Raw genomic sequence first — 24930 nt, 5'->3', positions numbered from 1 at the left:
TATCTGTAATTCCTCTTGTTTATTCCCCCTGTTGCATGCATTTGTGTACAGGCACTTCAGAGAAGTACCCAAGCATGCTGATTTCCTAGAAAGGGGGTGAAAGGTTTCCGCATAATGCTATCTTGTAGCCACTTCCTTGCTTATGTGCAAATGCTTGCAGTGCTCCCACTTAAGCTCTGTTTTGTTGATCACGTGTTTACTTTTGTTTGCGTCAACCCGGGGCCTTCTCTTGTCAGCCCAGTGTAATGCTCCCTCAGATGGCTGCTGCTATCGGTGAATACCATCCACTGTGGCCGAGTTAGGTGTTGGGGTTGTTGCAAGGGTGACAGCAGAAGCCAGAATCAGAGCAAATTGGACAAATGTAGCTAGCATCTTCCCTCAGGTTTTACTTCCAGCATCCCCTTGGCCAACGATGCTTTGGAGCAAAAAAAAAAAGATATTTCAGCAAGCTGTGAATGTGGAAAATAGACTTGCAATAGAAGTTTGCAGCCCAACCACTTAAAATATTTACCTATGTTTGCTGCATGAAACCTGTGATAATCAGTAAGGATGAAACACGCAGCTCTTAGGCTGTGATCTTCAGTGAGAAAGTGCTTTGCACACTTAAGCCCTTCTTAGGTGAGGAGCATATAGTGTTGTGGTATTGTAAAGTCCAGCTGCAGAACTGGCTGTGAGAGGGGAAATATCTTGATGTTCAGAGACAAAGTTACAACCTTTTTTGCTTTGGGGAATCTCCAGCAGTGTTTGACATGGAGCCACTCATGGATCAGGAAAGATCTTGGGATACCGTGCAAGACAGACCATGACTGGCAGCTCTCTTCTTGGCTGTGTCCAGCTGGGCTCCAACACAGCAGTTCTCACACTTTGGATGTTCAGCCTCCCATATTCCTCTTTTTCTGGAGTATTTTGTCCCTAATCTCCTGGGGCTGAGAGAACAAACAGGGGAAGGGAAGGACTAAGGCCTAATGAAATGCTCATTAGGCTAGGACTTTTCTTCCCCCACCATCTCCAGATTACATCTCCAGCTGGAGAATGGCTGCTCAAAGAGGGTTATAGGAAATGTCCAAGAGGTGAACTGGCTCAGAAGGGAAGTGGTGGCGGGGAGGCTCCCTTGGTTCCTCCCAGAGCCCTACAGAGAGTGCTGTGGTCACTGGAATTGGAAATGATGATTCATTTTTCCAAGGGACAACCTATCTAGAACATGTTGTCCATCCTGGAAAGCTGGAAAAGCCACAAAGCCTCTGCCCATCCCCAACTGCTAACGGAGGAGAGGAAGAAACCTGAGCACACTGCTTTTTCCAGCCGTGGTACCATCAGCTGCAGACCAGCTTTGCTCACAGCTTTTACCCTGAAGCCTCTGCTTGAGCTTGGTGTAGCTGAGAATGCCATGCTTGTGTGGGAAGAGGGAGTCCCTGAGGTTTGGACACCTGAAGCTAATTTAACTCCTTCCTACAAGTTTGGGGCTCAGAGGATGCTTTCAATTTGTTCAACGTTCTTTTAAGAATTCTTCCCCACTCACTGGACACCAGGGCATGGCATGTGGACACCTGAGGACACCCCCTGGGCACCAGAGAGCCGTTTTGTAGTAACTGTATTTCTTGCAGGTCTTCAAGTGATTTATGGACTGAGAGAGGAGTATTTGGATCTGGTCCCAAGGCAGAGAGGGAAAGGAGAAAAGGTAGCTCTCTCTCTCTTCTTATTTCAAGATGGGCTGGAGACACTTCCCCAGGAGACTGTGCTAAAAAGCAGCAGCTAGTGCCTGCTTTGGCTCATAGCACGGTCAGCCCCCATGGTTTGCCTCTCTCAGCACCACAGTGCCCTTGCCTTCCTGTGGAGAGGAAATGTGGCTACATGGTTGCACCCCTCTTCTCCCCCACAAGGTCCTCCCCTCCCCACGCTGGCACATATAGCACATGCACATCAGCAAGGGAGGTTCAAGAGTTTGCTCCTTTAATATGCAATAAAAAAGCAACTCTTCCACATTCAGCAAGAAATACCATAAGCAGGAGCCCCAGGCTTGGCACCCTCCTCCCTTGCTGCCGTTTGAAATTAGGTAGCATGTGCAGTTTGCTTAGAAGGGTTTTTCTCTCCATGTGCAAAGGAGCTCCTGGCTGCAGCAGGACTGCTGGCATGAGATGACTAATGTCTTAATCCACCTCTGTGCTCACCAGCTGAACAAACTACCCCAGAAACAGAATGTTCTCACCGGTATAACAGTGCCTACCATAAGGGCCTCTTCCTTCAGGGGACATGGCTGCCCCGGCATACACAGCTACCCTGAGGGAATCTCTAGCATTGGCTCGATCAAAGGCTCAGAGAGACTCCCCGACACCACAGCATGATGTGGTGGAAGGCATCAGTGGAAATGAGAGACAGAAGTGAATCACATGCAGAAAAGAGGGGAGGAAAGTATAATAACACAAGAATTAAATTAACTGTGAAGAGTTTGCTGAAGGCACATCCTACTCTATAACAGACAGCCTCTTTAGCCCATGGATTGGGAACCATGCACAGCTCAAGCCCTGTGTGCAGCCACAGGATTAGGTAACTGGCTGTCATGCAACGGAAACGTATGGATTGTGGGTAGAATTCTGGATAAACTGATGGGGAAGGGGAGGACAGGAAGAGGAAGAGAAGGGGTTGTGAGTGGGAAGGTGTTGCATACCACAAGTACTTGTGCAAGAGAGACTAGAGTAACAGGGACAGACTACTATTAGTGTTCTTCCTTTGCTAGCTTTAATGCTGTGGATCTCCAGGCTTTCCAATCTAAGAGTGATAGGCAGCGGGCTGGAGACCTATTCTAGGGAGGGGGATAGGAAAGAGACAGGCAGGAGAGATTTCAGCAGCCTCTCCTGTTTCTTGGGCAAGATTTGTGGTCACCTCAGTGGAGAGAGAGATGGGGAGCTTCTTCTGCTTTGCCCACATTGTACCAAAAAAAAGTCCACTGAACTTCCATGTTCTCTAGCAGCTTTGAAAACCCCCTTCACAAGTCTATTGTGTGACATCCCTAAACACAACAATGATTTTCTGGAATCTGCAAGCAACTTAAAAATAAAAACAACTCAAGAAAAACAGGAATAGAGTGGAGGAAGGGGACAGAGTCCTTCCGCTGCTGGCCCCTGGTCAGAGGCGAGCAAAACAACACACACAGCCTCTTACTCCACAGCACACCAGTCTGTAGTGTTCACAAGGCAAACATAGCATCATCTTCCTTTGCCTGCTTCCGGTGATGGCTGGCAGCAGGAGAGGAGACAGACGTCCCTGCTGAGGAGCTGGACAAAGTGGGTAGCCGGTCTGCAACTTTTGCTCGCTCTTCCAGGAACTTGTCAAACTCTGGGGCAAGGGCAGAGAGAACATTAGCAGGAGGGAGGTTTGTGGAAGTGCCAAGGTGCTGCCAGGAACAGCTGAAGAAGGGGGTTGGCTGGGACTCTTACCTTCACTGGTGACACCTTTCGCATCCTCTGACTCTCCCTGGGGAAGAAATGGCATGGTAAGGGGCAAGGTAGACAAAGACACCTCCACAGATGTGGTTCTCTGCTTGCACGGAGGGAGACAGGATGGTGCTCCCCTCCTTCAGCAGTACAGGCATGTTAGAGTGGCCCTGAGCCCTGGTTCATTAGCTATGCCTCCTAAAAGGCTAATCATACTAATAGGATACCTCAGACCCTGGTGTCCTTGGCTTCTCCTTTCATGTTCCCTCAAAGCAGGCTGTGCCACATGTTTAGCTGTGCTAGGGCTATTGTACACTGCCTAAACCCCAACCCCTCAGCAAGAGTCAGGAAACTCTGACAGGAGTGCTAGCTCCAGGAAAGCAAAGGTCATGAAGGTTTTCAGCAAGGTCAGATGCCACTAAGAGGGAAATGGAGACATAGTCTTGGGGGCTGGGAGAGACCAGTGGCAAAGAGGCTCTGTGTTAAGGTTAAGAGAATGTGAGTAGTGCTTGAGTCCTCATGGTTCTTGCCTGATACCTATCAGAGCCTCCCTACAACCAGTTGGGACTTGCAGACAGATGCTCTGCACCAGATGCAGCCGTGCAGGAACCACCTTGGTCCTGCCCCTCACTTACCACATCAGTGGAGAGCCACTTCTCTATGTCTTCCATGAAATTGGCTTGGGGGACTGGCACCTGGGACAGAAAAATGAGAAGGAGATGAGGCCAAGGAAAGAGAGGATGTTCTTGAAACCCACTCCTGCAAAAGGAAAGCCCAACCCAAAAGCTAACCCTCATGTACCACCATTCAGTCAGCTCAGGCCCTTCCAAATCCAGCCGGTGCCACTGCAGCTCTCTCCCTGCTACCAATGCCACCGTTCACCTGCTTCCTCCATTCCATCCACACCTGGACATGGATGATTTTCAGGATACGTGCCATCAAAAGCATCTGAGGTCTTAGGACAGACTTTGGGGCATTAGCACTTCATCAGGCTTTACATTTTGGAAAGGAACCACTAGGTGAAAGTTGGCTGCTCATTGTTAGGCAGCCAGAGAACAAGAGACGTACTTTTCTTCACGCTGCCCGTCTTCCACAGAGCAATGATAGGCCCAGTGATGGTCTGATGTCAAAGTCTGTGCTGCTGCAAAAACTTGATGTCCTAGGTTTGATACCACATTGAGGGGGAAAAGGCACCTGCCTTACCTCCCTGGTAAGATCACAGAGCACAGCAGTATTTGACATCACAACAAACTATAGAAACACGTATTTCAGAGAGAAAGTTCTCAACGATTAAGGTAAATTTGACTACCAGTAGGGAAGAGGCTAGTTCAGAAGAGTTTAGGTCCCTGGCCAATTTATGCAGTTAAGAGACACTTTCTTATAGACAGAGATAACCTTGAAGGCAACCAAGACCAATTCAAACTCCAGATCTTTTTATCCAGTCAGGAGCTTCTGGACAAAGCTGAGCAAGGGGCAGCCCTTGCTAGAGGCTCCACAAGCAGAAGCAGGAAAGGGCATTTGTAGGAACTTATTTCTCAGCTTCTGAAAAATGTATAGTTTCTTTACTGTGAGGAAAACAGCAAGACCAAGCACAAGAGTAACCTTTTCTTACCAAGAAAAGGCAGATTTTCCCAAAACCATGCAGTAAGTTAGTTACCATGACTGGCAGACATTACCACAGCAAGATAGTTACCATGGCTGGCGGATGGATGGGGAGGGAAGAGGATGTGTAAGATTAAGGAAGTTTCAAAGTGAAGTGGCTTTATCTACCCAGAGAGGGACTCTTTGGGGTAGAAGTGTATCCAAGCCAACTGGACAGCACATGGGGAAACTTCCAGAGCAGACATCAGCCTGGGCAGTGCCCATTTTAGGAAGGCAGGCTAACAAGCATTAGACCTGGGAGCGTGTCAAAGACTCAATGTGTCTGAAGGGATACAAATGCAGGACTTCTGCTGCCAAAGACCAAATTCAACAGCTTGAAGGCTCAAACACTTTATCAATGTCCAGCAGGAGGAAGCCCTGAACAGGGTAAAAGGGGAAATTGTGTTTTCCTCCAAATGAGGAAGTTCAACCTGAGCGGGAGAGGTTCCTCAGCAGGTAACATGAATGGCAGCAGCCTTCCCCAAGATACCACTGGTTAATGCTTCTGCCCCAGATATCCAACATGAAATGAGCCATCCATTAGCTCAAAGAATGGCACATGCTCTTTTGGCCTCAGAGCTCCTAGGGTTGTTCCCTACAGACAGGTTTAGTTGAGGAAGGACTGACACTCTGCCTGTTTCCTTCCCTGGTCTCCACTACTGGCCCAGGCAAGGGTTGCTCCATTTCATTTTACAGCCTCTCCTGATGTCTGCTCTGCATCCTCATGTGCTGTACCAGTGCCACCTCTAGTCCAGCAGCCCCAGCTTCCTTCCTCCCTGCTGACACTGCCATGATCTCACCATTCCTTGTCGCATCATCCAGTTAGTTAGCTGGGCTCCATCACCAGGCTCCCCCTGGTTGAGAGAAAGTCTGTGCTGAAAGCTGTTATCACAGAGGGTGAGGTACAGGGGAGGCAGTGGGTTCAGTGCTGGGGGGGGCAGAATGCCTTATTACTGATGGTCCACCTCTCTGATTGCAGAGAGGAGATGACTGGACTTGGAAACCTGCTAAATAGAATAAAACGTATATTTCCAGGTAGAAATTTCCCTGCAGATATAAGGAGGCCATCCTGTTACTGAATGAGTCAATTTCAGACTTCTCATACCTCTGGCAAGGTGGGGAGTTTGCTCTCCCCACCTCCAGAGTTTAAAGAATGGGGTATAGAGTCCAGGTATTTAAAGCAGGTTAGTTATTGGGAGAGTTATCATCAGTCATGTTAAACATTTGATCTTTGCTGTAACAGACTGCACATTTATTGTGTTGGGAAGCAAGAGGGACACTCACTCCTGGTGTGCACTAAAGGCTCTGCAGCCACTTACCACTCCCGTGTTCTGCTGCCGGGCATCCAGGGCACCAGCAAGTCCTTTGGAGGCTTGGGGATCTTCGTACTTCATCCTGAAAGCACGAAGTTATTTAATGCATGGGCTGGTGAGCAGCCTGAGAATGTAAAGCAGGAACTGCTAGACGTATATTCAGGGCTGCTGACTGCACAACCATTCATCTCTTTTATCTGCATCTAGAAAGGTGGGCAGAACCTCTGCTAAAGATGTAGGCAACAACAGAACGGACTAATCTACCCACTGCAAAATCTTTGAGACACCACAGTGAAGCCCTGGCACATTACAGGAAGATGATAAGGGATCGTATGAAAACAACCATCCAACAGATTAAGTTACAGACTTAAAGAGCTAGATGCATCAGTGACACACATGTTATCTGGGGTTGACTATAGAAGAGAGATACATAACACAAACTGATCAGAAGATTGCAGCTACTATAGAAAGGACTCTAGCAACAAGCCCCCATATACTCAGCTTCTTTCACAGGCACAATCACAGCTCAAAAAGATATCTTTAACCAATACCACTCAAAAACTGATGGCAGCAGAGATATGTATGGCACATACATAGAAAGTGAGACTGGGTGAACAAAATAGTCCCATGTTGCCTCAAGATCTCCAGATGCACCATTACAGTGACCTCCTTCCACACACTGACATGTCCCACCCATAATCTCCCTCATCCCATTTCTGCACCCCCTCTAGGATGCTACCACACATGCCAAGGCCACACATCACCATCTGATCCATGCAGACTGGGAAGAACAGTCCATCCATGCTGGAAGAATGAAGCCTCTCCCAGAGACTCTCCGCAAGTCTCCCCTCCAGCTGCTCCCAGGGCCCTCCTCGCAGCTCTAGGGGACCATTAAATGGAGCCATTCTTGTTGGAGACCAGGGGCTTGGGCCACCGACGCTCAAACTTCTCGAAGAAGTGCTCATCAGTGAAGGGGCCACTGTGGACAATGGCATCAAGGATGAAGTACAATGCTGCTATCATGCCGCTGATGAGAAAGAATGGCAGGAAAGGCTTGAGGTGTCTCAAGCACTGCTTAACTGAGACACTCATGAAGCATGGGGGCTCAGGAACAAACCCCAGCTATCCTGCCTGTGTCTCCTGCCAGCACGTCCTGTCAGGGAACAGCAGGGGAATGGGTCTATTTAGAGGGAGGGAGACACTGAGAGCAGGGGCTGGTGTGTGAAATGGAAAGCCTGGGCCAGTGAGAGGAGAGGCTACCTGGCAGGAGAGCAAGTGCAGGCAGATGGTGGGTAGTAAGGAATAAATAGAAGATGTCTCATTACTGCAAAGATCACAAGTCTCTGTCTGTTAAGGACTGGGCCATGTTGGAGGGGATATGATTCCAGCCCTGCCCAGATCTCCCTCAGCCTCTAGTTGTGAGCACATACCTGCAGCTCAGATGTCAGCCCCAAATCCGGCACTGTTGGCACCAGTGTTTTTGTCCCAGACTGCCCCTGTCCCCAGGGCCTCCAGCACACCCCACTCTGTACTGGGAGCACCCTCCAGGCAGTACCCCTGCACACCCCTGATGTACTCTCTGAGCAGGAATTCAGAGCCCTGACTGAAGCGGTTCAGAGCTGTGAGTGCTGGCAGCCATGTCCAGTAAATTGGCTGGCACTAGCTAAGCCCAGAACAACTGTGTATGTGTTTAAGCACTACTTTCTGACACCCCTAACATGCTCCTAGCGCAGCAGTGTCATGGCCTAAGGAGAGGTGTAGCTTGGTGACAGCACAGAGGACAGAGTCAGTGGGACAGGACCAGAATTCCCTCTTAGAAAAGCCAACCAGGCTCATGGAGACAGATCAGGGCAGTTGGCTTGGGAAGCTCAATGCTTGGACAAGATCGCTAGGAATAAAACAGGCTGTATGTTGGCCATTAATCTCCCTGCCACTTGTACTAGAAGCAGTCTGAGGCAGGGGAATGAAAGAAGACATCCTTAAGAGATCTTAACTCGCCACTGTCCAACTGTATGGACTGAGATCAGGAGCACAGGTCTTTGAGTGCTGGAGGCAGCTAGGTGCCTACAGGCTCATAGAGCCCTGCTCAGTAACATATGGAGAACACTGGATGATTCTGACAGACAGAATAGATCCTGAATAAGATCAGATGTAATCTCTCAAGCCAAAAATATCCAGTTAGCATGGCTCTTGTCACCTCCTCCCAGAGTAAAGATTCAGGAATCCACTCTTTGCAATATGGAAGAGACCTCTTCAGCTTAGATGGTACTATGGAGATAAAGCTCTTAGACTGTGCTTTATATGAGGAGGTCTCAAACACATTACAGAGGAAGAAACCACAGTCCCACTTACCGGTGGGGAAGCTGAGGCACAAAGACGTGCCCTGCCTTGCAAGCCACAACAGATTATACACTTCCTGCATTCCAGTTCAATACTCTGTACTTCAGGCTGTATGGACATTCAGGAGTTCCCAAATTCAACATCATCCCATCGAAGGCACAGAGCAACTTAAGGGTTCAGAGACAGACAAGAAAACTTACCTAGTCCCATTCCACACCTTCATCTCCAAATGTTGAGCCTCCCCAGCACATGTGGCACTACAGCCCCCTGACACAGCAGTGAGAGACATGCATACACAGAATACACTTCCTTCTCACACCCAGGAGGACACTGCAAAGGGGAGTTGATGGCAGAAGGAAGAACGACTGGGAACAGAGACTGTGGAGGTCAAACACTGTGCACTGAAAAGATGCGCCTCTATTGCATTCTACTGCCTCCCAGGAACTGCTGCTGGTTGGGATCACAGTCCCAGCTCTCCCTTCTGAAGCCAGGCATCCCCCTCACCCTCACCCTTTGTGAGAAGGCAGGGCAGCAGGGGCTGCCACACTTACTCTCTGCGCTGCTCAGCCAGTGAGCTGCCACGGGTCAGGGCAAACATGTCAAACTCTTCTTCCAGCTTGCCAGAGGTGTCAAGGGAGCGCAGCCCTGCACTCACACTGCTCGAGCCCAGGTCTGCAGCAGAAAGAGCAGGGTGAGCAGGCAGCACAATAATAAATGGAAGGTCATGGGCTTGGAGGTGCTAGGTAGAAAGCTAGTGTCAGAACAGCCTAAACTGCCCTGGGCCCACTCAGCTATCCCACCCCTGGGCAGTAGCACAATATATGTGTTTGTTCAGCATTGTGGGTGAAGTGACAGAATCAGTTTCTTTGCCTGCTCAGCAGACACTTTTAGCTCAGTCACTGGCAGCAGCAGCATCAATATACTGCACTGATTCTGAAGGCCAGATGTTCCTGACCATTTAAGATAACAAAGAGGGAATTACTCCATAACCTGTGGAAGAGGCTAACCTGTACTTCTGGCAAGCACCTCCGAAACAGATGAATGAATTTTCATGACTCAGGTGTCATCTGAAAGACCATGACTTGATAAATACATCCACTGGGTTGTCTGTAAAAATTATCTTGCCAGATTTCTGTAGTTGCATCCAAGCTATACTGAATGTGCTTGCTGCCAACAAAAGCTTCAGGCATTGACATGTAGGCTGGTGCTATGTCCTGAAGGCTCCTCAGGACAGAGTGCTTTGTTGGTAGACACCCTGTCAAGTCTTGGGTCCTGAGAACAAGATGCTCATGGCTGCCTTTGCAGCACTGCTGAGCAGCTTTCTTCTTCCAGACCTCAGTGATTAACCTCACACTGCACAGCAAGAGAGAGGCAACCAATGCTGCTAGGGATCAGAGGAAGAGTAACTATCACCCCTGCCCTGCTGGAAGGCCCAGTCCCTAGCCACAGCCTAATGCTGATGTCCTTCTTAAGTCATGTCCATGTCCCACATAACCTGAAGTGTGGATGCTGAGGCATATGTTTGTGTCCCTTGGCACATAAACAGGTTTCTTCATGAGTTTACTAGTCGACAATACACCCTATTTCTCTAGATTACTCTATGAAGGTGGCTAAATAATTTTGGGAGGGAATTCAAAGGCATTAAAGGATTCCCAGTACAGAAGAAGGAGTGAGGGGAACAATGTATGGCAACATACTCATTCCAGCCAGCTGAGAGGAGAGATTGTTGGTGGCTTCAGGTTGTCTCACTGCAGAAGCAGCACTGTGTCCCAGATCAATCAAGCTGTTCTCTGCCTCATTTGGCATCTTTGGAGGAAAAAAGGAAGCCAGTGAAGATTTTTTGAAGCCCAGACAGCTTGCATTCCTCAATCCCAGGTTGTTAACACTGGGGAAGGAAGCCCTTCTATACCCACCAAAAGATATTGGTTGGGGAGCCTCTCCTTGCAAGAAAGGGGACAGTGATCAGAGAACTGGCTGAGAATAGTGTCCCAGGGCAGAATAAGCCTTAGTAGTCAGCCTCCCAGCTCTGCTGGATGCCAGTAGGTCAGGTAATGGCTCAGAAGACAGGGCAGTGCTGACACAGGGAGGTTACAGCTTGAAGTGGGGCAGAGCAAATCTCTCTCCAACTCAGCAGGACATAGCAGGACCTGCAGAATGCAAACCAACATGCACAGAGGGGGAGTAGCTCTGAATTACCTTGAAAGGCTGTCCAGTCCGAAGACGCTCAAACCTGCAAAAAAGATGAGAGAAGACATTTCAGCAATGTGAGGTTTTCAAGTGCTTATACACCCTCAGCCCTGAGAGATTCCTCACTAAGGCTTGGCATAACCTGTCCCTTCCTACATATTAGGAAATGGGGATCATGGTTCAGGGCCCAATTTCCCACCAAGACAGGAGACACCACAGCAGGACCCACAAAGCTGATGTCTCCAGAGGTGTGGCATGAGGAAGCTACCTGTGATCCTCCAGAGCTACTCCTAACCGAAGTGGTTCAAACCCAGCTCTCCTTCAGACAGACACAAGGGACTAAATTCTCTTGGCTTCACCCCAGCAGAAGAGATGGGTTTGGCAAAATGAAGGGAAAAAAGGGGTCCTGCCCCCACCTGGGCAAATCCTCTCTGTTCTTGTCTGCCTCAGAGCTAGAAAAACAGCTCATTCCATGCAGTTCCCTTCTCCTCCTTCTGGGTTGGGCCACAGGGACATCTCTATATTGCCATCAACAACTTACACAGTGGCTTTGAAGGAACAAGATAAAAACAGCAAGAGCCAAGGAGTGGATCTATTCTCAAAGGTGGATGATACAGACTGATACACATTGAATATTACATTCATAGGCAAAACAAAAGGGTGGGATACGAGGCCCCCAAAGGGAAGCAAACTCCCATGGAAGAGCAGAGCAGAGAAGGGAGGAGATAGGTACCTTTCATGGCGCAGAAACACATTGTTGAGGTTGTCATTGATGAGGAGTAGCTCCTCGGTGAGCTGCTCATGGAGCACACGGGGAATCAGCTCCAGCACACGCTGTTGCATGGCTCTGCATGTCCGATTCAGTTCCTGCTCACAGCAAGAGGAAGTTACCACAAAGGTCAGGCCAAGCCTGAGCATTCACAGATTTGGAAGCCTGAATGGGACAGTCAGAGGCTACTGGGGTCTATCAGCAAGTATTTAGGGGGAACAGATATTGGTATGAGAGGCTCTTCTAATGGAGGTAAGCTGAGTCTGAGATTTACAGTTCCTGGTTTGCTCTGTTCTTGCAGTGAACATGTACTTCTGGTGGAACATCATGTAGGAAGAAAGGCCCTCAAGAACTATGCAATACCCTCCATGTGAAATGATTCCAGTCTCAATAGTGCAACTTCCCTTGGCCATTGAAGCTGCACCTTCTCTTTCTCTCCCTTATGCTGTCACTCCCTGATAAGCCCCACACTAAACTGTCCAGTACAATTGTTGTCCATGCCTGGCATACATAATGCCTCAGTCCACTGAGACATTGCTCCATGTGCCAGCCCTCTGCCCCCACCAGCAGCTGCTTCGTGTTCCTTACTTGCAACAGTTCCAGGTCGGAAGTCTCTGCCTGGGCTGGCACCAGCTCTGTCAACATCTCCGACATCACCTTCATGTTTCCATTCACCACTTCCAGCTCACTGCGCAGTTTCCCAATCTACAAAAGGGAATGGAAGTCACTGCTCAGCCTGGGAAGACTGAGGAGATGGCTGAGACAGTTCTGAATGGCAGTGCACAATGTGTGTGAATCCATAGAACCAAAGGGAAAGGCCATTGGAGAACTCATTTATCACTGCTCCGTTTGGCTCCCAGGAGCACCCAGCAGAAGGAAGGCCATCAAATTACCATCAAATTCCTTTGCTGGTAGCAGATACCAGGCCCTCACCCGGGACCTTTGTCCATTAGGCCTAACCTTGATTTTTAACAGCCAGCATAGGCTGTGGTTATAATTCGAGTCTCTCTCTCCCCAGCCAGCAGCTCCTGTGTGGCAGCCACACAAATCATCTTGTTCCCAAAGCAGTGTAAGAGGGGAAAAAAATGAATTAACATTCAAAAGGTGAGTCTGGGCTATGTGTGCAGTTGAAGCATTTTCCCTCTGGTTTCAGAGGCTACTAATCAGGCTCTTGAGAGCAGTTATCTAGCCTATTTTCTGCAAGAGGATGCAACCTACTGAAGGCTGGAGCATTGGTTCTGAACCTGTATCATACGGAGTCAGGATGATGAAGAAGAAAAAAAGGATGGGGAAATGAGTGAGAAAGCCCTGGCCTTTGTAAGTCCCAGAGCCAGATGGGGTTGATTTATATAAAATCAGCAGTGAGGCAAGATAAATATAATAAGGAAGCATCTACTGAGCAAGCTTTTGCTGCCCTGCACTACGAAGACCTCCCTTAAAACATGTTTCTCCGTTCCCCACTTCCCTATAGTCAGGGGATTCTCCCTCTCCCTCACTGCAAGAAGCCCTGCCTTAAGAAAATGTAATCACTCCAGGTTCATGGTATCCCAGCTAATCACCATGACTGTGATGGAGCTCTGGGGAGCCCTCAAAGTGATGGTGCTTTTGGAGGAGCAGTTCCTTGAGCCAAGATGCTGGGGCAGGACCAGGACAGCAGTTCCAGAACAGCACTTGTAAAACAGCCCCCAAATGTAGGGACAGCCTGAAGCACCACAGGGCCCATGTTCAACTCACCTGCTCTGGTGTGGGTGTGATGGGCACATCGCTGGAAGTGCCTGTCCCCATGGGCAGGGTGACAGGATGGAGGAGGGACTCTATCTGCTGAGGGGAGTTGACTGCAGGCGAGTTCTGTCCAGACTGTGAGTCAGAGCTATACACAGTCTAGAGACAGGGGAGGAAACAGACAACATGACAGAGAGGGGGAGATGTTAGACACTCACAACTGACAAGGTAGTGCAATTAGGGGAGAAATGTTGATACCAAATCCTCATCTGCTTCCAGTAGGTCTTCTAGCTTCATTGCCTTACCTCCCCCCAAAGCTCCTGACCCACACCTGCAGTCCCTTTGACCACCTTGCGAAGAAGCTGTCCTAGAGCCCCTCACTCCCCCAAAGCCCTGTAACTGCTAGCTGGAGTTGCTGGAATCCCCTCATAGCTCCAGAATGGCAGCAGCCCAACTCCTTTCTCCTCAGAGATGCCTCCATACCCTCTGTGGTGTGTGGATGGGTGACAGCATGTCCAGGTCAGTCATGGGGAACTCCAGACCTTTCCGCCTCAGGTCTTCATAGACAGTGACAACACCTGTCAAGTCTGGGGAGCTCCGGAAGGCATCTGCCCAGGACTGGGGAGAAGGAGACAGTGTAGCCCATCATCATTTAAAATACTCTGCTATATAAACACCTAAAGACATAGTGTGCCCTGAGCTGGTGCACAGGCCCATTTTTATTGGCTCACCTGGATGAGGGTCAGCACCTTGTCATGCACGATGGCAGGAGGATTGTTCTTCGGCAGGATTGTTCTCACCAGGACACCTTCTACAAAGTCCTGGCTGGCCACAAGGACATGGAAGCGATGGCCACAGTTTTTAACACATGTCTCCAGGACCTGCAAAGGCAAAGAAGCATTAGCTACAGCCTTCTCTGATTGTGCGTGGTAGCCTTGCTGTCTTTAGACACCTGTGCCTTTGCAGCCAAGGACTCAGCTTTGCAGCAGGATATAGTGGAGCTGAGAAAGAGCCATGACCACTCACCGTCAAAGCCAGCATAACTTCATGAAAGTTCTTATTCCCTACAATCCTCTTCTTTATGGCTCTGAAGGCATCTTTGGGCCTGCAGGAGAAATCAGGTGAAGAAAGATCAGCAGAAGGTTGAGACCTGCCTCTAGAGATGCAAAGAAAATGGCCACTGGCACCCAGAGCCTCATACTCAGCAGGTGACCTCCCACTAGGTTTTCAGGATGGCTTGAAGCAATGACTGTTAGAGCAGCTCCTGACAGTGACTCTGCAAGAGGAGTGGGGTCCTGCTAGTGAGTGCTGTTGCCAAAATTTGAGGCCTTTGTGCTGATGTCAGCAACAATCCAAGGTGCACAGGATGAGACAGAAAACAGTAAAAGAAACACTAGAAATGTACTGCTTGGGGGTAGAGCAAAATCCCACAGCAGAGAGACAAAGGAATAGGAGAAAAGAAGCGTGGCATGAGTTAGAAGCAGAAAGGAGAGAGAGAACTACAGTAATTCTTGTGCTGCTCAGAGAGCAGTTGTTTGACAACACTTTCCAGTAAGAAAGGAGGCTAAGGAGAAGCAGGAAAGATGCAATGGCAAAATCTTGCCCATCTTGGAGGTGGACAAGAGAGCAGCAGCATTGCAAGACCTCCTCAGTCATTCTCTGAGGGAAAAAGCACTGTGGTCTCAGCCCACTGTAATCTTGTGAAAGGCAACAATGAAATGTACTCTGTCAGAGCACAGAAACAGAGGCTGGGCTGGAAGAGCAACAGTGCTGGAGGGTAAGAGTGAGATTGAAAGACTCAGCTCATGAGGAGGGAGGGAACGCATCAACTCGTGGGAGTGCATGGCTGCAATGGACTGGCATTAGCAGGGGAAAGGGAGAGCTCTCTCCATGCCCAGAATGAGAGGGGGACATGACTGGGGTGCAATTGTGTTATCAGGGACCCAGCACTGAAACACCAAGTGACCACAGCTTGAGAACTGTGGGTAGAGATGGGTATATTTGCACCATGGGGACAGCAAGAGGGGAAAAGTGGTGTTCTGTAAGTAGATGTTTGGCTTGGTGTACATACAACAGTCAAGCTGGAGATAGGCTGCTTGCTAATCCTATATAAGCCTCACTGCAAGGTGGGACAGCAAAAGGAGTGAAACCTACGTTTTTTATTCCATGTAGCACCTTCCTTTTACATGCTGCTCTTGACACCTTCACTGTGAGAAGGAGCAGTCCCCTCTGAATTCACTGGCAAATCCCCAAGTCCAGAGTTAACACACCTGGCAGATTTCTGAACATCTTCCCTTAGGGAGAGGGGGGCAAGGGCTCTCCCACTCACTTTGCACGTGTCTGAGTGACTGTATATGAAAACACCTGAGAGCAGAATCCCAGCAGGATTTGCACAGTCAGAGAATTGACTAGCAGCCTGAGATTTTCCTCTCTCCTCAGTCACCAACCTGGAGACTTTTACATTCCCAGAGGAGAGAAAGAGAGGGCTATGAAGGAAGAATAAATCAAAGTGACAGAATTTCAAATATGCCTTTGGGAGATGGAAGGCAAATTGGCTTGAATCAAGGTTTCTCTGGGGACCCTAAAGGCCTGTTTGAATGGCTCTCTGTGCTCATGAAGATTACAGGGAAGCATCTAACAGATGCTCTGAGAGCTTTAGTGTGTCTCTAGGTTTCCCAGCAGAGTAAAGTTCAGGGACTGTGGGGCAACCTGGCTTATCACCTCCACCAGTGCATGGTACCACGTAAGTCTAGGGATGTAGTGTTACAGAGTGTGCACTGAGACCCACTGCTGGAGGTATGCTCTTGTCAGGTCCCTTACCCTTCTTCAGTCTCGTTAATGATATCACAGATCTCCATGTTGAGAGCCCAGTCTTCGCTCCGCAGGGACCCATCTGTAGCTCTCTCTGGAAAAAAGAAACCAAGGCAGGACAAGGCTAAGAGCTTGCTCACAGTTTGCTGTTCAGCTGTCATGAGCTGTCACAACACCCCAGAACCTAGTGTCGTTCTCCACGGCTTCCACCAGAAAATATAACTGCCATGAATCAGGCTGCGATGATCGGGCCACAAAGTGCAGCCCACTAGGTGTCTCTACCGCAAAGCATGTGGCTGGCTGGGATGAGGAGGGGGTATGTGCTCAGCTTTCCCTGCAGCAGGCACACTACAAATGCACACCGCAGGCTCTCTTGTGTCCTACACAAAAAGGGAAAGGACCTCAGCAGAAAACGCATAACTTCAGCTCCACAACAGGAGGGAAGGGGGCTTGTTTGCTTTGCCGCGGCAGGGCCAGCATAGGAAACCATGTCTGGTCTGCTCTCACTGTCTTGGATCTAATGTCAATAGCATCACTCTTGATTTGAAGCAAATTGAGGAAACAAAAGAATCAACCCCCTTCTTTTTACATAGGTCCTACAAAAACAAACAAGCAAACAAACAACCAAAACAGTTGGTTCAACAGCTTTCTGTTGTTGAACATTTACATTCCTCCCCTGAACTCTGGGGAGTATGGACGTAAGTGGACTGCAGGCTCAAGTTCAAGCAATATCATTTTGGCTTGGACTGTGTTCCCTTTAATTAGAAATTCCTGAATTGGCCTTGATGTTATTCATGGCAGAGACTCATGCAGCAAACAGCTATTACTGAGAGCACCCATGCCTCCACCCTGTAATCAGCCATGTCTCAGTCCCAGCTGGGCTGGCTGACTGATGCCTTTAGGGACAGCACCAGGAAAGAGAAAGACCAGTACGGTAGGCAGGATGCAGGCACTCTCCAGACCATGGAGACACACTGAGATAAAGCAGATGGCAAGGAGAAGGAAAGAACCCTCTTTCCTAGCTTTCTCATCCTCTAAAATGCCCAAGTTGGCAGTCGGGCAAGAGAAGTAAGACTAGCCAGACCATTTCAGCACCTACAAGGTGCTCTTCAGGAGAGTTCAGACCGAGTTAGGTACTTAAGTATCTGCATTTCAAAACTGCTCTCCCTGCAAAATCTGGAACCAGCTCTTGATGTTGTGGGCCCTCTGCCCCTTTGCAGACACCCTCCTCTGCAGAGCTGTCTTTTCCTATTTTTGACCCAACAGCTAATGATCTGTTTGTGGAACAAAAGGAAATGCCCATTCATGCAGTGGTATTGGGATAGGGGCCATAACATGGGAAAAAAGATTTTTAACTCCTGCCTGGGTAAACATATCCATCATGTTTAGGGATGTGCTGTTTTCAAGCAGCAGGCAGAGAGCTATTCACAGCACTGTGCAATACAGCCACACTGCCTTCATCTCTTACACGTGTCCCTCCCACAAATTACACACATCACACATATCACAACGTGAAGCTACCTAAACTAATCTTATCATAATCCAGCCACCACCTTTTCTGCTGACTACAAAATATAATGATTACACTGTGATTACACTGATTACATTGTGGCTGCTACAATTAGATGGAAGAGGGCAAACAAGGGAAGGAGAGTGGAGGGCAAACAAGGGAAGGAGAGTAGCAGAGCATTCCTGATGCTTTTCCACATATTTGAATGTCTGGTTACTACTTCTGCCCTGTTGTAATACCCTGAAGGCTTCTTGGGTCAGATGATGTTTTTTCACTTCAGCAATTAATTTTAAATAGGAATTCTAGTCTCTGCAGATCTAAGCTTCCTCACTGAGACATATGAGATAGCATTAGATTGGGTGATGTGGTAGAGAATATCTAGGGCAGTGGGTTACAGGGGAGCATGCCTGGTGCGTGGGTCGTATGCAAATGAATGGGTGAAGCTGTGGTAATACATCTAGAGAAAATGTTTTCCATGAGGGCTCCTTTGGGGTCAGGACTTGGTACAGTAGCAAAGCTCTAGGTTCTCTTCTGTTCTGGGATGCCACACACCCAGCCTTGCCAGGTTGATCAGGTTGGTCTGATGCATTTGGTCACAAAGGTACATTTCACTTGTGCTCTCCCCTAGAATGCTGAGGAGCAATTCCTGCTCAGTACACTCCTTAGTTTAAACCCCAGTCTAGCTAGAAGTTTCCCTGCACTGCTTGTTAACACTGGCAATGATGACACAAATCAGTCACAAAGGGGTTTGCCCTACTAAAAGGGAAAATTCCTCTCATCTGCATCCACCCATCTCACCACTGAAGAAACACACTGAACATGGAAAGGAAAAAAAAAAAAAAAAAAGCCAAAAAGCCTGCAGCTTGGGAACAGATGCAAAAGCTGGGAAACTCTGAGCTACAGAAGAAACTGGAGAATGAAATGAAAATTGTTTCTAACCATGAAGTCTTTGTCATTCAAAAGTCTCTCCAAACCCTCTTCAACCTCATTTTCACCATACATAAATGTGAACAAAGTCTGCAAACACCCATCTCTTGCTTCCCCATACTTGGTGTCGCTCTGTAACCTGTTCCTCCCCTCACTCTTTTCCTCCTCCAAGTGCATTAGCCCTACCAAGGTTGAGGAGCCAGTTTGCTTTTCAGAAAGGAATGCAAACTGTGCACACTCTTTCACCTGGCTGATCACTTATAGGAAAATGAGGATTCCTCACAAGTGACACATACAGCCCCAGCAATAACCTTACAAGGAAACAAAGATCCTGCTGCTATCACCTCCTCTCTGACACTGGTCAATGAAAAGCTGCAGAAAAGCAGCAAATCTGCCATAAATGCAACATGCACTCAACAAATAAAAATCAGGACGACCAGAATTAGGGCATATGGAAAATAGGAATGTGACCATGAAACATTTCCAAGGACAAAGCAGTTGAATCTACCCAGTACAGATTAGCCTTGGGACAGCTGGAACTAATGCCCTTTTAATCCTCCTGGCTTCCAAGCACTAAGGGACTGTCCAAACTTAATCAGATATGTTGGAGTTTTCTCTGAAAATCCTCAGCTTTACCCAGCCTGCAGAAGGAAGGGAAACAAAGTGTGTTCATTAGTCACATGAAGGATCAAGATGGCTGGCCCTGTTTCATGAGCTGTAATTAGTACATGAGCTGTCTGCCTCTCATGAAATCTGAGCCCACGATGGCTGGGAACAGCAACAAGTTCCTAAAAACAGCACACGCGGGAGGCAGAGCACAGCTGCCTGCCCAGCACTTTACCTGGCAGGACTTATTGGGGAGTTTCTACTACTGTGTGCCAAGGAGCTGATCCCGACCTGCAGCAGAAAATTCCACGCGGGGGCTATCAGCGAGTGTATAAATGCCATCTTCTTCAAAGCCTGAAACCAACTGGCTGCTGAACATCCAGAATGCAAGTGTCCTTCATGCGGCCACTTCAAAGCCACATTATTTTGGCAGCCAGTCCAGCTTCTTGGGCGTGACAGCATTGGGGTTTGTCTGATTCCAGTGTGCTGCCTCACAATTTGCTCAGATCAGCCCAGAACCTCCGAGAACTGTGATATGGGCCCAACTTGCATCATTTAACTTTTTCCTTCCTGGCATTTGATGCAATCCTGCTTACTGTAACTAAGTTATCAAAACTGTCTGGAGTCTTAAGATAAGGAATAATTCTGAACATGGCATCAGTAATACAATGGAACTGTATGTTCCTTTGTGCCAAGACCAAATTTGACTCAATGATTTTTCTTTGTTTCTTTTCAGGTTTATTGTCTTTTCCCTTGTGGCAGGGGAGAGCCTGTTGTTGGACTTGAAATCCACCCATTCCTGCAGCAGCAAACTGTCAATACAGTCAATAGTTCAGAGAAATACAGGAGTTATGGACAGAAGATAGCAAGCAGGCTCCAACCCCTTTGTTTCCGCTCAGAGATCTGAAGCATCCACAACCAATCAGGCAACTTTCAGGAACTCTTCACAGGTGAAATGCTCTCCTGTAGTTCACCAGAAACTACACACTCCTCCTCTGAGTAAGGCCCTTAGCCAGCATTTCCTACAGTACTCAGTCTCACTAGTTTTAAATTCCTCACCAAAGCATCAAACACTTTCCCGCTTATTTGAACAGCAGTTTGAGGGCATCAGCATTTCATTGGACGTGACAGTGTAAGTCCAGCAGAAAGCAACACAAGAATCCTTTCCCCTAGCCTCCCTACAATTCATAATGTCCCTGACCAAAATCATCATCCTGTACAAAGTCTCCTTGCTAAGCGTCATGCTTTCTCCTCCCACAAGGAAACTCCAGTACAAACTCAGGAAGGACTCCATCATTCAACCTTGCTGTATTTCTCCTTCAAAGATGGAGGGGGACAACTCTCCTTCTAGAAATATGCCTCCAAACCTCATTCAAGTATGATGACGGACACAGACTTGAACTGATACAAGACTGTGGGTATTTGAGTCTCTGAATTTCTCCTCTTGTTCCCTTTCTGTGAATCAACTCAGACTCTCAGGGATCAAAACTCTTCAGAGAGCTTTCTTTGCCCTTTCTTCCAGATACAGAGGGCACAGAAGACAAGGCAATGCTTATTTGTGAAGCATTAGCTTGCAGGGACCAGTGTGTTATTAACAACAGCTGATATCTGCTTCCCACCAATTCCCAAGATCCCAAGATTCAACTCACAGAAGAGTGCAGGGACACCTGCAAGGTGGGATCTAAATGGCCATGGTGATTTTTCTGATGGATTGTGTTTTATTTACTCCTCTCCCTCACTAATAAGCAGAGGCAATCTGCTCTTGCCAGGTCCCTCTTCCCAGTCTCAACTTCTCCATCCCTCCCTCCCAACTCTTCTTCATCTCTCTACTACATCTTTAGTTTTCTCCCTTACCTGCCCTCACTCACTGGAATGACCAATCTCTGTTCCTTCAGTATTACTATAATTACAAGCTATTCCAAACTCCAGGTTTCAAGAAAGAGAGCATTCGTGGTGTCTTCTCCATTTTCACACTCTACAGTTGCCTTGTTACTACTAGAGTGCCTCCTTGAAGTTGGATTTTCCATTTTGAGGTTTCTCAGAGCTCCTAGGTAGAGGCCAAGGGGATTACCGTTTTGTGTGGAGAGTCCAGACTATGATGCTTCAGCACCCTTTGGAAAGTTCTCCACTAGTCAAAAGTATTGTATTAAAAAAAACCAAAACAGTCATCTCTATTTCTCTTACTTAGGAAGAAATATCATGAGCCAGAAACAGAACAGAAGGAACTTTTGTGAACAAATTCCAGGATTGGGAGTAAGAAGCTGGAAAACCTACTCCTCTGCAGTTTGCAACCAACTCATTCTGAGACAAATCACTGAGTTTATCTGAGCACCAGTTTCCATGTCAGCAAAATAAAGGAGACTTCTAGATTAACATTAATTAAGCAATTTGAGAACATCACTGCAGTGTGGCACAAAAGATTTTTTCATTCCACTGCCTTCACCTGAAGCTGTTTTAGACTTTATAAGCTGTATCAGGCATACACGACTCTGCTGAAGTAATTTACAATGATGCAGTATAAGCCTTTTGTAGACAGCCCAAAGCAGCAGCACTATGCAGGTTTGGTGATCAGGGTTCTATAAGCAGCTGACACTGACCTACCAAGCAACTTAAGGTAAGTCACATTTGCTTCTCAAATTAAATAATAAAGACGGCATTTATTTATGTCCCCAGGATGTTGTTAGGCAATGATCAAAAGGAGAAAAACATTCATATTTACAACCACCAACCCTTTTAAGTCCTCCACACTTCAGTTCCTTTCTCAGACATTGCAAGTCCTTCACCCCTTTGGACTCCTGTAACCCCAACCATTAAGATCTCTCTACTATCACACTTCTGGTATTAAAGACTCTAAATTCCTGTCTGACAACACTTTTGAAATACTTATTTCCTCTTCTTCGCTGTTGGTTTGTTACTTGGAAACCCCTTTAACAGAAGAAAAGCCCAGGGGGAAATCACTTACAATCCGGCTACTATACTCATCAAAACATCTGGAGGGCAAGAAGTAACCTGTAACATCTAAAGATTACTTCATTTTGCCTCAGCCCAAATGCAAAAATCATATCCAAAACATTCACTTAGGGAATCTAAGAACATTCATTCTGAAAAGGACAGGAGCATGCTCTTCCTGGAAAGCATGATGCAACATGTGACAGCTGCCTGGGGGGACATCAAAGATCACCTGGAACTTCTTGTTACTTAGAAACTTCCCTGATATCTTTGACCAAAGTGATCCTTCCCCTGCCTTGCTGTAGGGCATCTCACCTATGTTGTTCAACACTCTAAAGTGTGCCACATCGCAATGCCCTATCCATATTTTCTGGACACTGCTTCGGGCAGCAAGAGCCTCCAAAATGAGCAGGACTTATAAAAGCATTACCTACTCCTACTACTATTACTGCTTGCTCCCCTCCTGCCCCATACATGGCACTGTCTACTGTGTCATCCATGACACAGTCAGTACACTACATGTGTAGTCCCCACACACAAGCACTTTGAAAACTACTGAATTAGGAATCAGATTTTCAAAGTGAAGAACACAGGCTGGCACTAGTGATAAAAAGCAAGAGTGAAGAAGTGTATAAAATTAGAAATGGCCATTCTCTATCACACATGCTGGAGAGATTAAACATGTAACATCAACTGCATTACTTCAAGCAGAACCAGAAGGCACTTAAGACAAGATGCTACAAAAAACATCTATTTTGTTTTATTTTGTACTAACATGTACCCTTGAACAATTTAGCTAATCCTTTAGGCAATGTGAATACATGTTGCAAGTTATTTGTTATATGTAACATAAACAACAGGGGAAGAAAAGAATCTTTATTTTAAGTATTTTAAGAACTGTATATCTGTTTTGAGACTTTAGGAGAATTGTTGCTGCTCTTGTTCTTTCTAATTGCAACATCTCTTTGCACCACCTTTTTTGATTACTTTCTTCCCCTGTGTTCATCTAGTTGACCTGAGCACAGGGTCTAAAAAAGACTTAGCTGTCCATTGGCCTGAAAGGCCACTGAGTAGATGCCATAATCCTGCCATTGATTTCATTTCCCATGCTGATATTCAGCCCTACCAGAAACCCAGCAGTGCAGGGAAGAGTGCTTTCCTCCCCATGAAGCTGCAGTGGGGCCCTATGGGGAGCCCTGCTCACTGCAGACCTCAAGGCTGGGAGGTTCAGCAGTGGGCTGCAATCCCTGCAGCACCAGGCACACTCCTCCTTCAGAGCGGAGGAAACACCGAGCCCCCTGGGAAAAGCCCCGAAGAGCCTGGAGCAGGCCTGACCCGCCTCCCAGTGGGGCCCTCCAGGCTCTGTCATGACCCCCGGGAGGCCCCTCTCCTCATGGAGAATCCCCAGCCCTTCCCGCCTAGGAAGCTGCACCTGAGTCCCAGCCAATCAGTGATCCCCACGTGTCTCCCCCTGTAGGTGCCCGCTCCCCCCACGGGGTCCTCATGCAGGTGTCAGCGGGAATGGCCCCGAGCCAATTACAGGCCTCGGCTCCGCGAAGGGGCGTGGCTCGGACCACCGCTGCTTCGGTCCCTTTAAATAAGAAAACTTTGCCTCGCCAGGTCAAGACCCCCTCGCACACGGATTGGCTGGCCGACGGAGCCGTCCAGGTCTGGCTGCTCTCCATTGGTGGATAGCGCCTGCCCGTCAAAAAGGAACGCTCCCCTCATAGGCTGGAGCCCTTTCAGGCCCGCCGTGGAGGCGGGGCCGGCCGCGCCCCCTCGGGGCTCTCGCCGCCGCTTCCTGGAGGAAGGGGGTCCAGCCAGCGGGCGAGCCCACCTCAGGGGCGCGGGGGAGGGCAGGGGAGCGGCGCGGGGGGCGGGGCGCGCGATCGCGGGGGGCCTCACCGATGCGCTGCCCCACGGGGGAGCTGAAGGGGTTTCCTAGGAGAAAGTCCATCGCAGCCGCCGCCGCCGCCGCGATCAGCTGACTCCGCCGGCGCCGCTCATGTGACGCCCGCGCGCGCGCCAGGCCGGGGCGTGCCTCCGCGCCCCAGCCACGCTGTGACGAAAGCGCCCCGGCGGCCGGCGCTTAACGGCCACCGCCCCGCCGGCGGGGGCGGGGCCGGCGCTGGGGAAGGGTGGCCGGTAGCCCGCCAGCCCGCCGGGGACGGAGTCACCAGAGCGCTCCGGCCCCGGCCGCCCTCCGCGCGGAGGGGCCCGGAGCCAGGGACGGCCTCAACCGCCGCTTTCACGAGCGGCTATAGGAAACCGTGTGTCCTTCCTGGTTTCAGGCCTTTCTAACCTGACTGCTTTGAGCAGCTGGGGCTGGCTGTTGTTCACCGGTGGGACTGAGGTCCACCGTGTGTCCTCCCCGCAGGGAGGTTTCGAATGCTCTTTTAGTAGACAAGGCAGGTGTTTGCAGCAACAGCTTTGAAGAGCCCAGCTACCAACAAGTTTAATTTCCCTGCACACATCTTCCCTATTGCATTGGGTATTATCCAGCCTTTAGTAGCACAGCTATTTACACTGTGGCACCAAGACTGGGAGGTGTTGCTACTGATGTACCTTTTTGCTACTGATTTCTTACTGAAACACTAGAACAGTTTCCTCAAATGCACTTCCATATCTATATAGAATAAACATTACCTAGAACTGTGGTGAAATGTGTGAAAGGATGTGGTTATAGACTTTTTATTCTTCCATAAACTTCTGTTGAAACGTACT

General features: G+C 48.5%; 1 protein-coding gene across 7 annotated transcripts; it reads right to left on the bottom strand.

Moving 5' to 3' along the window:
* Window positions 1-24228, bottom strand: TOM1 (target of myb1 membrane trafficking protein). Of its 7 annotated transcripts, XR_003255360.1 has the most exons (18): window positions 24112-24228; window positions 16224-16308; window positions 14430-14508; window positions 14135-14284; window positions 13887-14021; window positions 13416-13562; window positions 12270-12386; window positions 11646-11779; window positions 10922-10955; window positions 10639-10665; window positions 10423-10531; window positions 9277-9397; window positions 6392-6467; window positions 5873-5926; window positions 4067-4126; window positions 3435-3471; window positions 512-3333; window positions 1-415 (listed from the first exon to the last, which is right to left on the bottom strand). XR_003255360.1 is itself a non-coding variant. In XM_026076933.1 (17 exons), exons 1-17 carry the CDS (start codon window positions 24161-24163, stop codon window positions 3185-3187), a joined length of 1566 nt encoding a protein of 521 aa, XP_025932718.1. In that variant the 5' UTR covers window positions 24164-24228; the 3' UTR covers window positions 1-3184. The 7 variants fall into 7 exon arrangements, 4 of the variants coding, with proteins under 4 accessions (XP_025932718.1, XP_025932721.1, XP_025932720.1 ...); XM_026076933.1 differs by having other exon boundaries at window positions 1-3333; XM_026076936.1 differs by lacking the exon at window positions 5873-5926 and having other exon boundaries at window positions 1-3333; window positions 24112-24227.
* Window positions 24229-24930: the final 702 nt, after the last annotated feature.

Source organism: Apteryx rowi, unplaced genomic scaffold (genome assembly GCF_003343035.1).
Source record: "Apteryx rowi isolate R43461 unplaced genomic scaffold, aptRow1 scaffold_443, whole genome shotgun sequence".
NCBI classification, from domain to species: Eukaryota; Metazoa; Chordata; class Aves; order Apterygiformes; family Apterygidae; genus Apteryx; species Apteryx rowi.
This window is presented reverse-complemented; position numbering and strand designations above follow the sequence as displayed.

Excerpts from the sequence above, each read along its gene's own strand:
- TOM1 (XM_026076933.1), bottom strand. The coding sequence starts at position 24,163 with ATGGACTTTCTCCTAGGAAACCCCTTCAGCTCCCCCGTGGGGCAGCGC. Across the intron at positions 14,509-16,223 it reads ATTAACGAGACTGAAGAAGG|GCCCAAAGATGCCTTCAGAG; the intron begins GTAAGGGACCTG and ends TTTCTCCTGCAG. Across the intron at positions 9,398-10,422 it reads CTCTCAGCTGGCTGGAATGA|ACCTGGGCTCGAGCAGTGTG; the intron begins GTATGTTGCCAT and ends TTTCTGCTGCAG.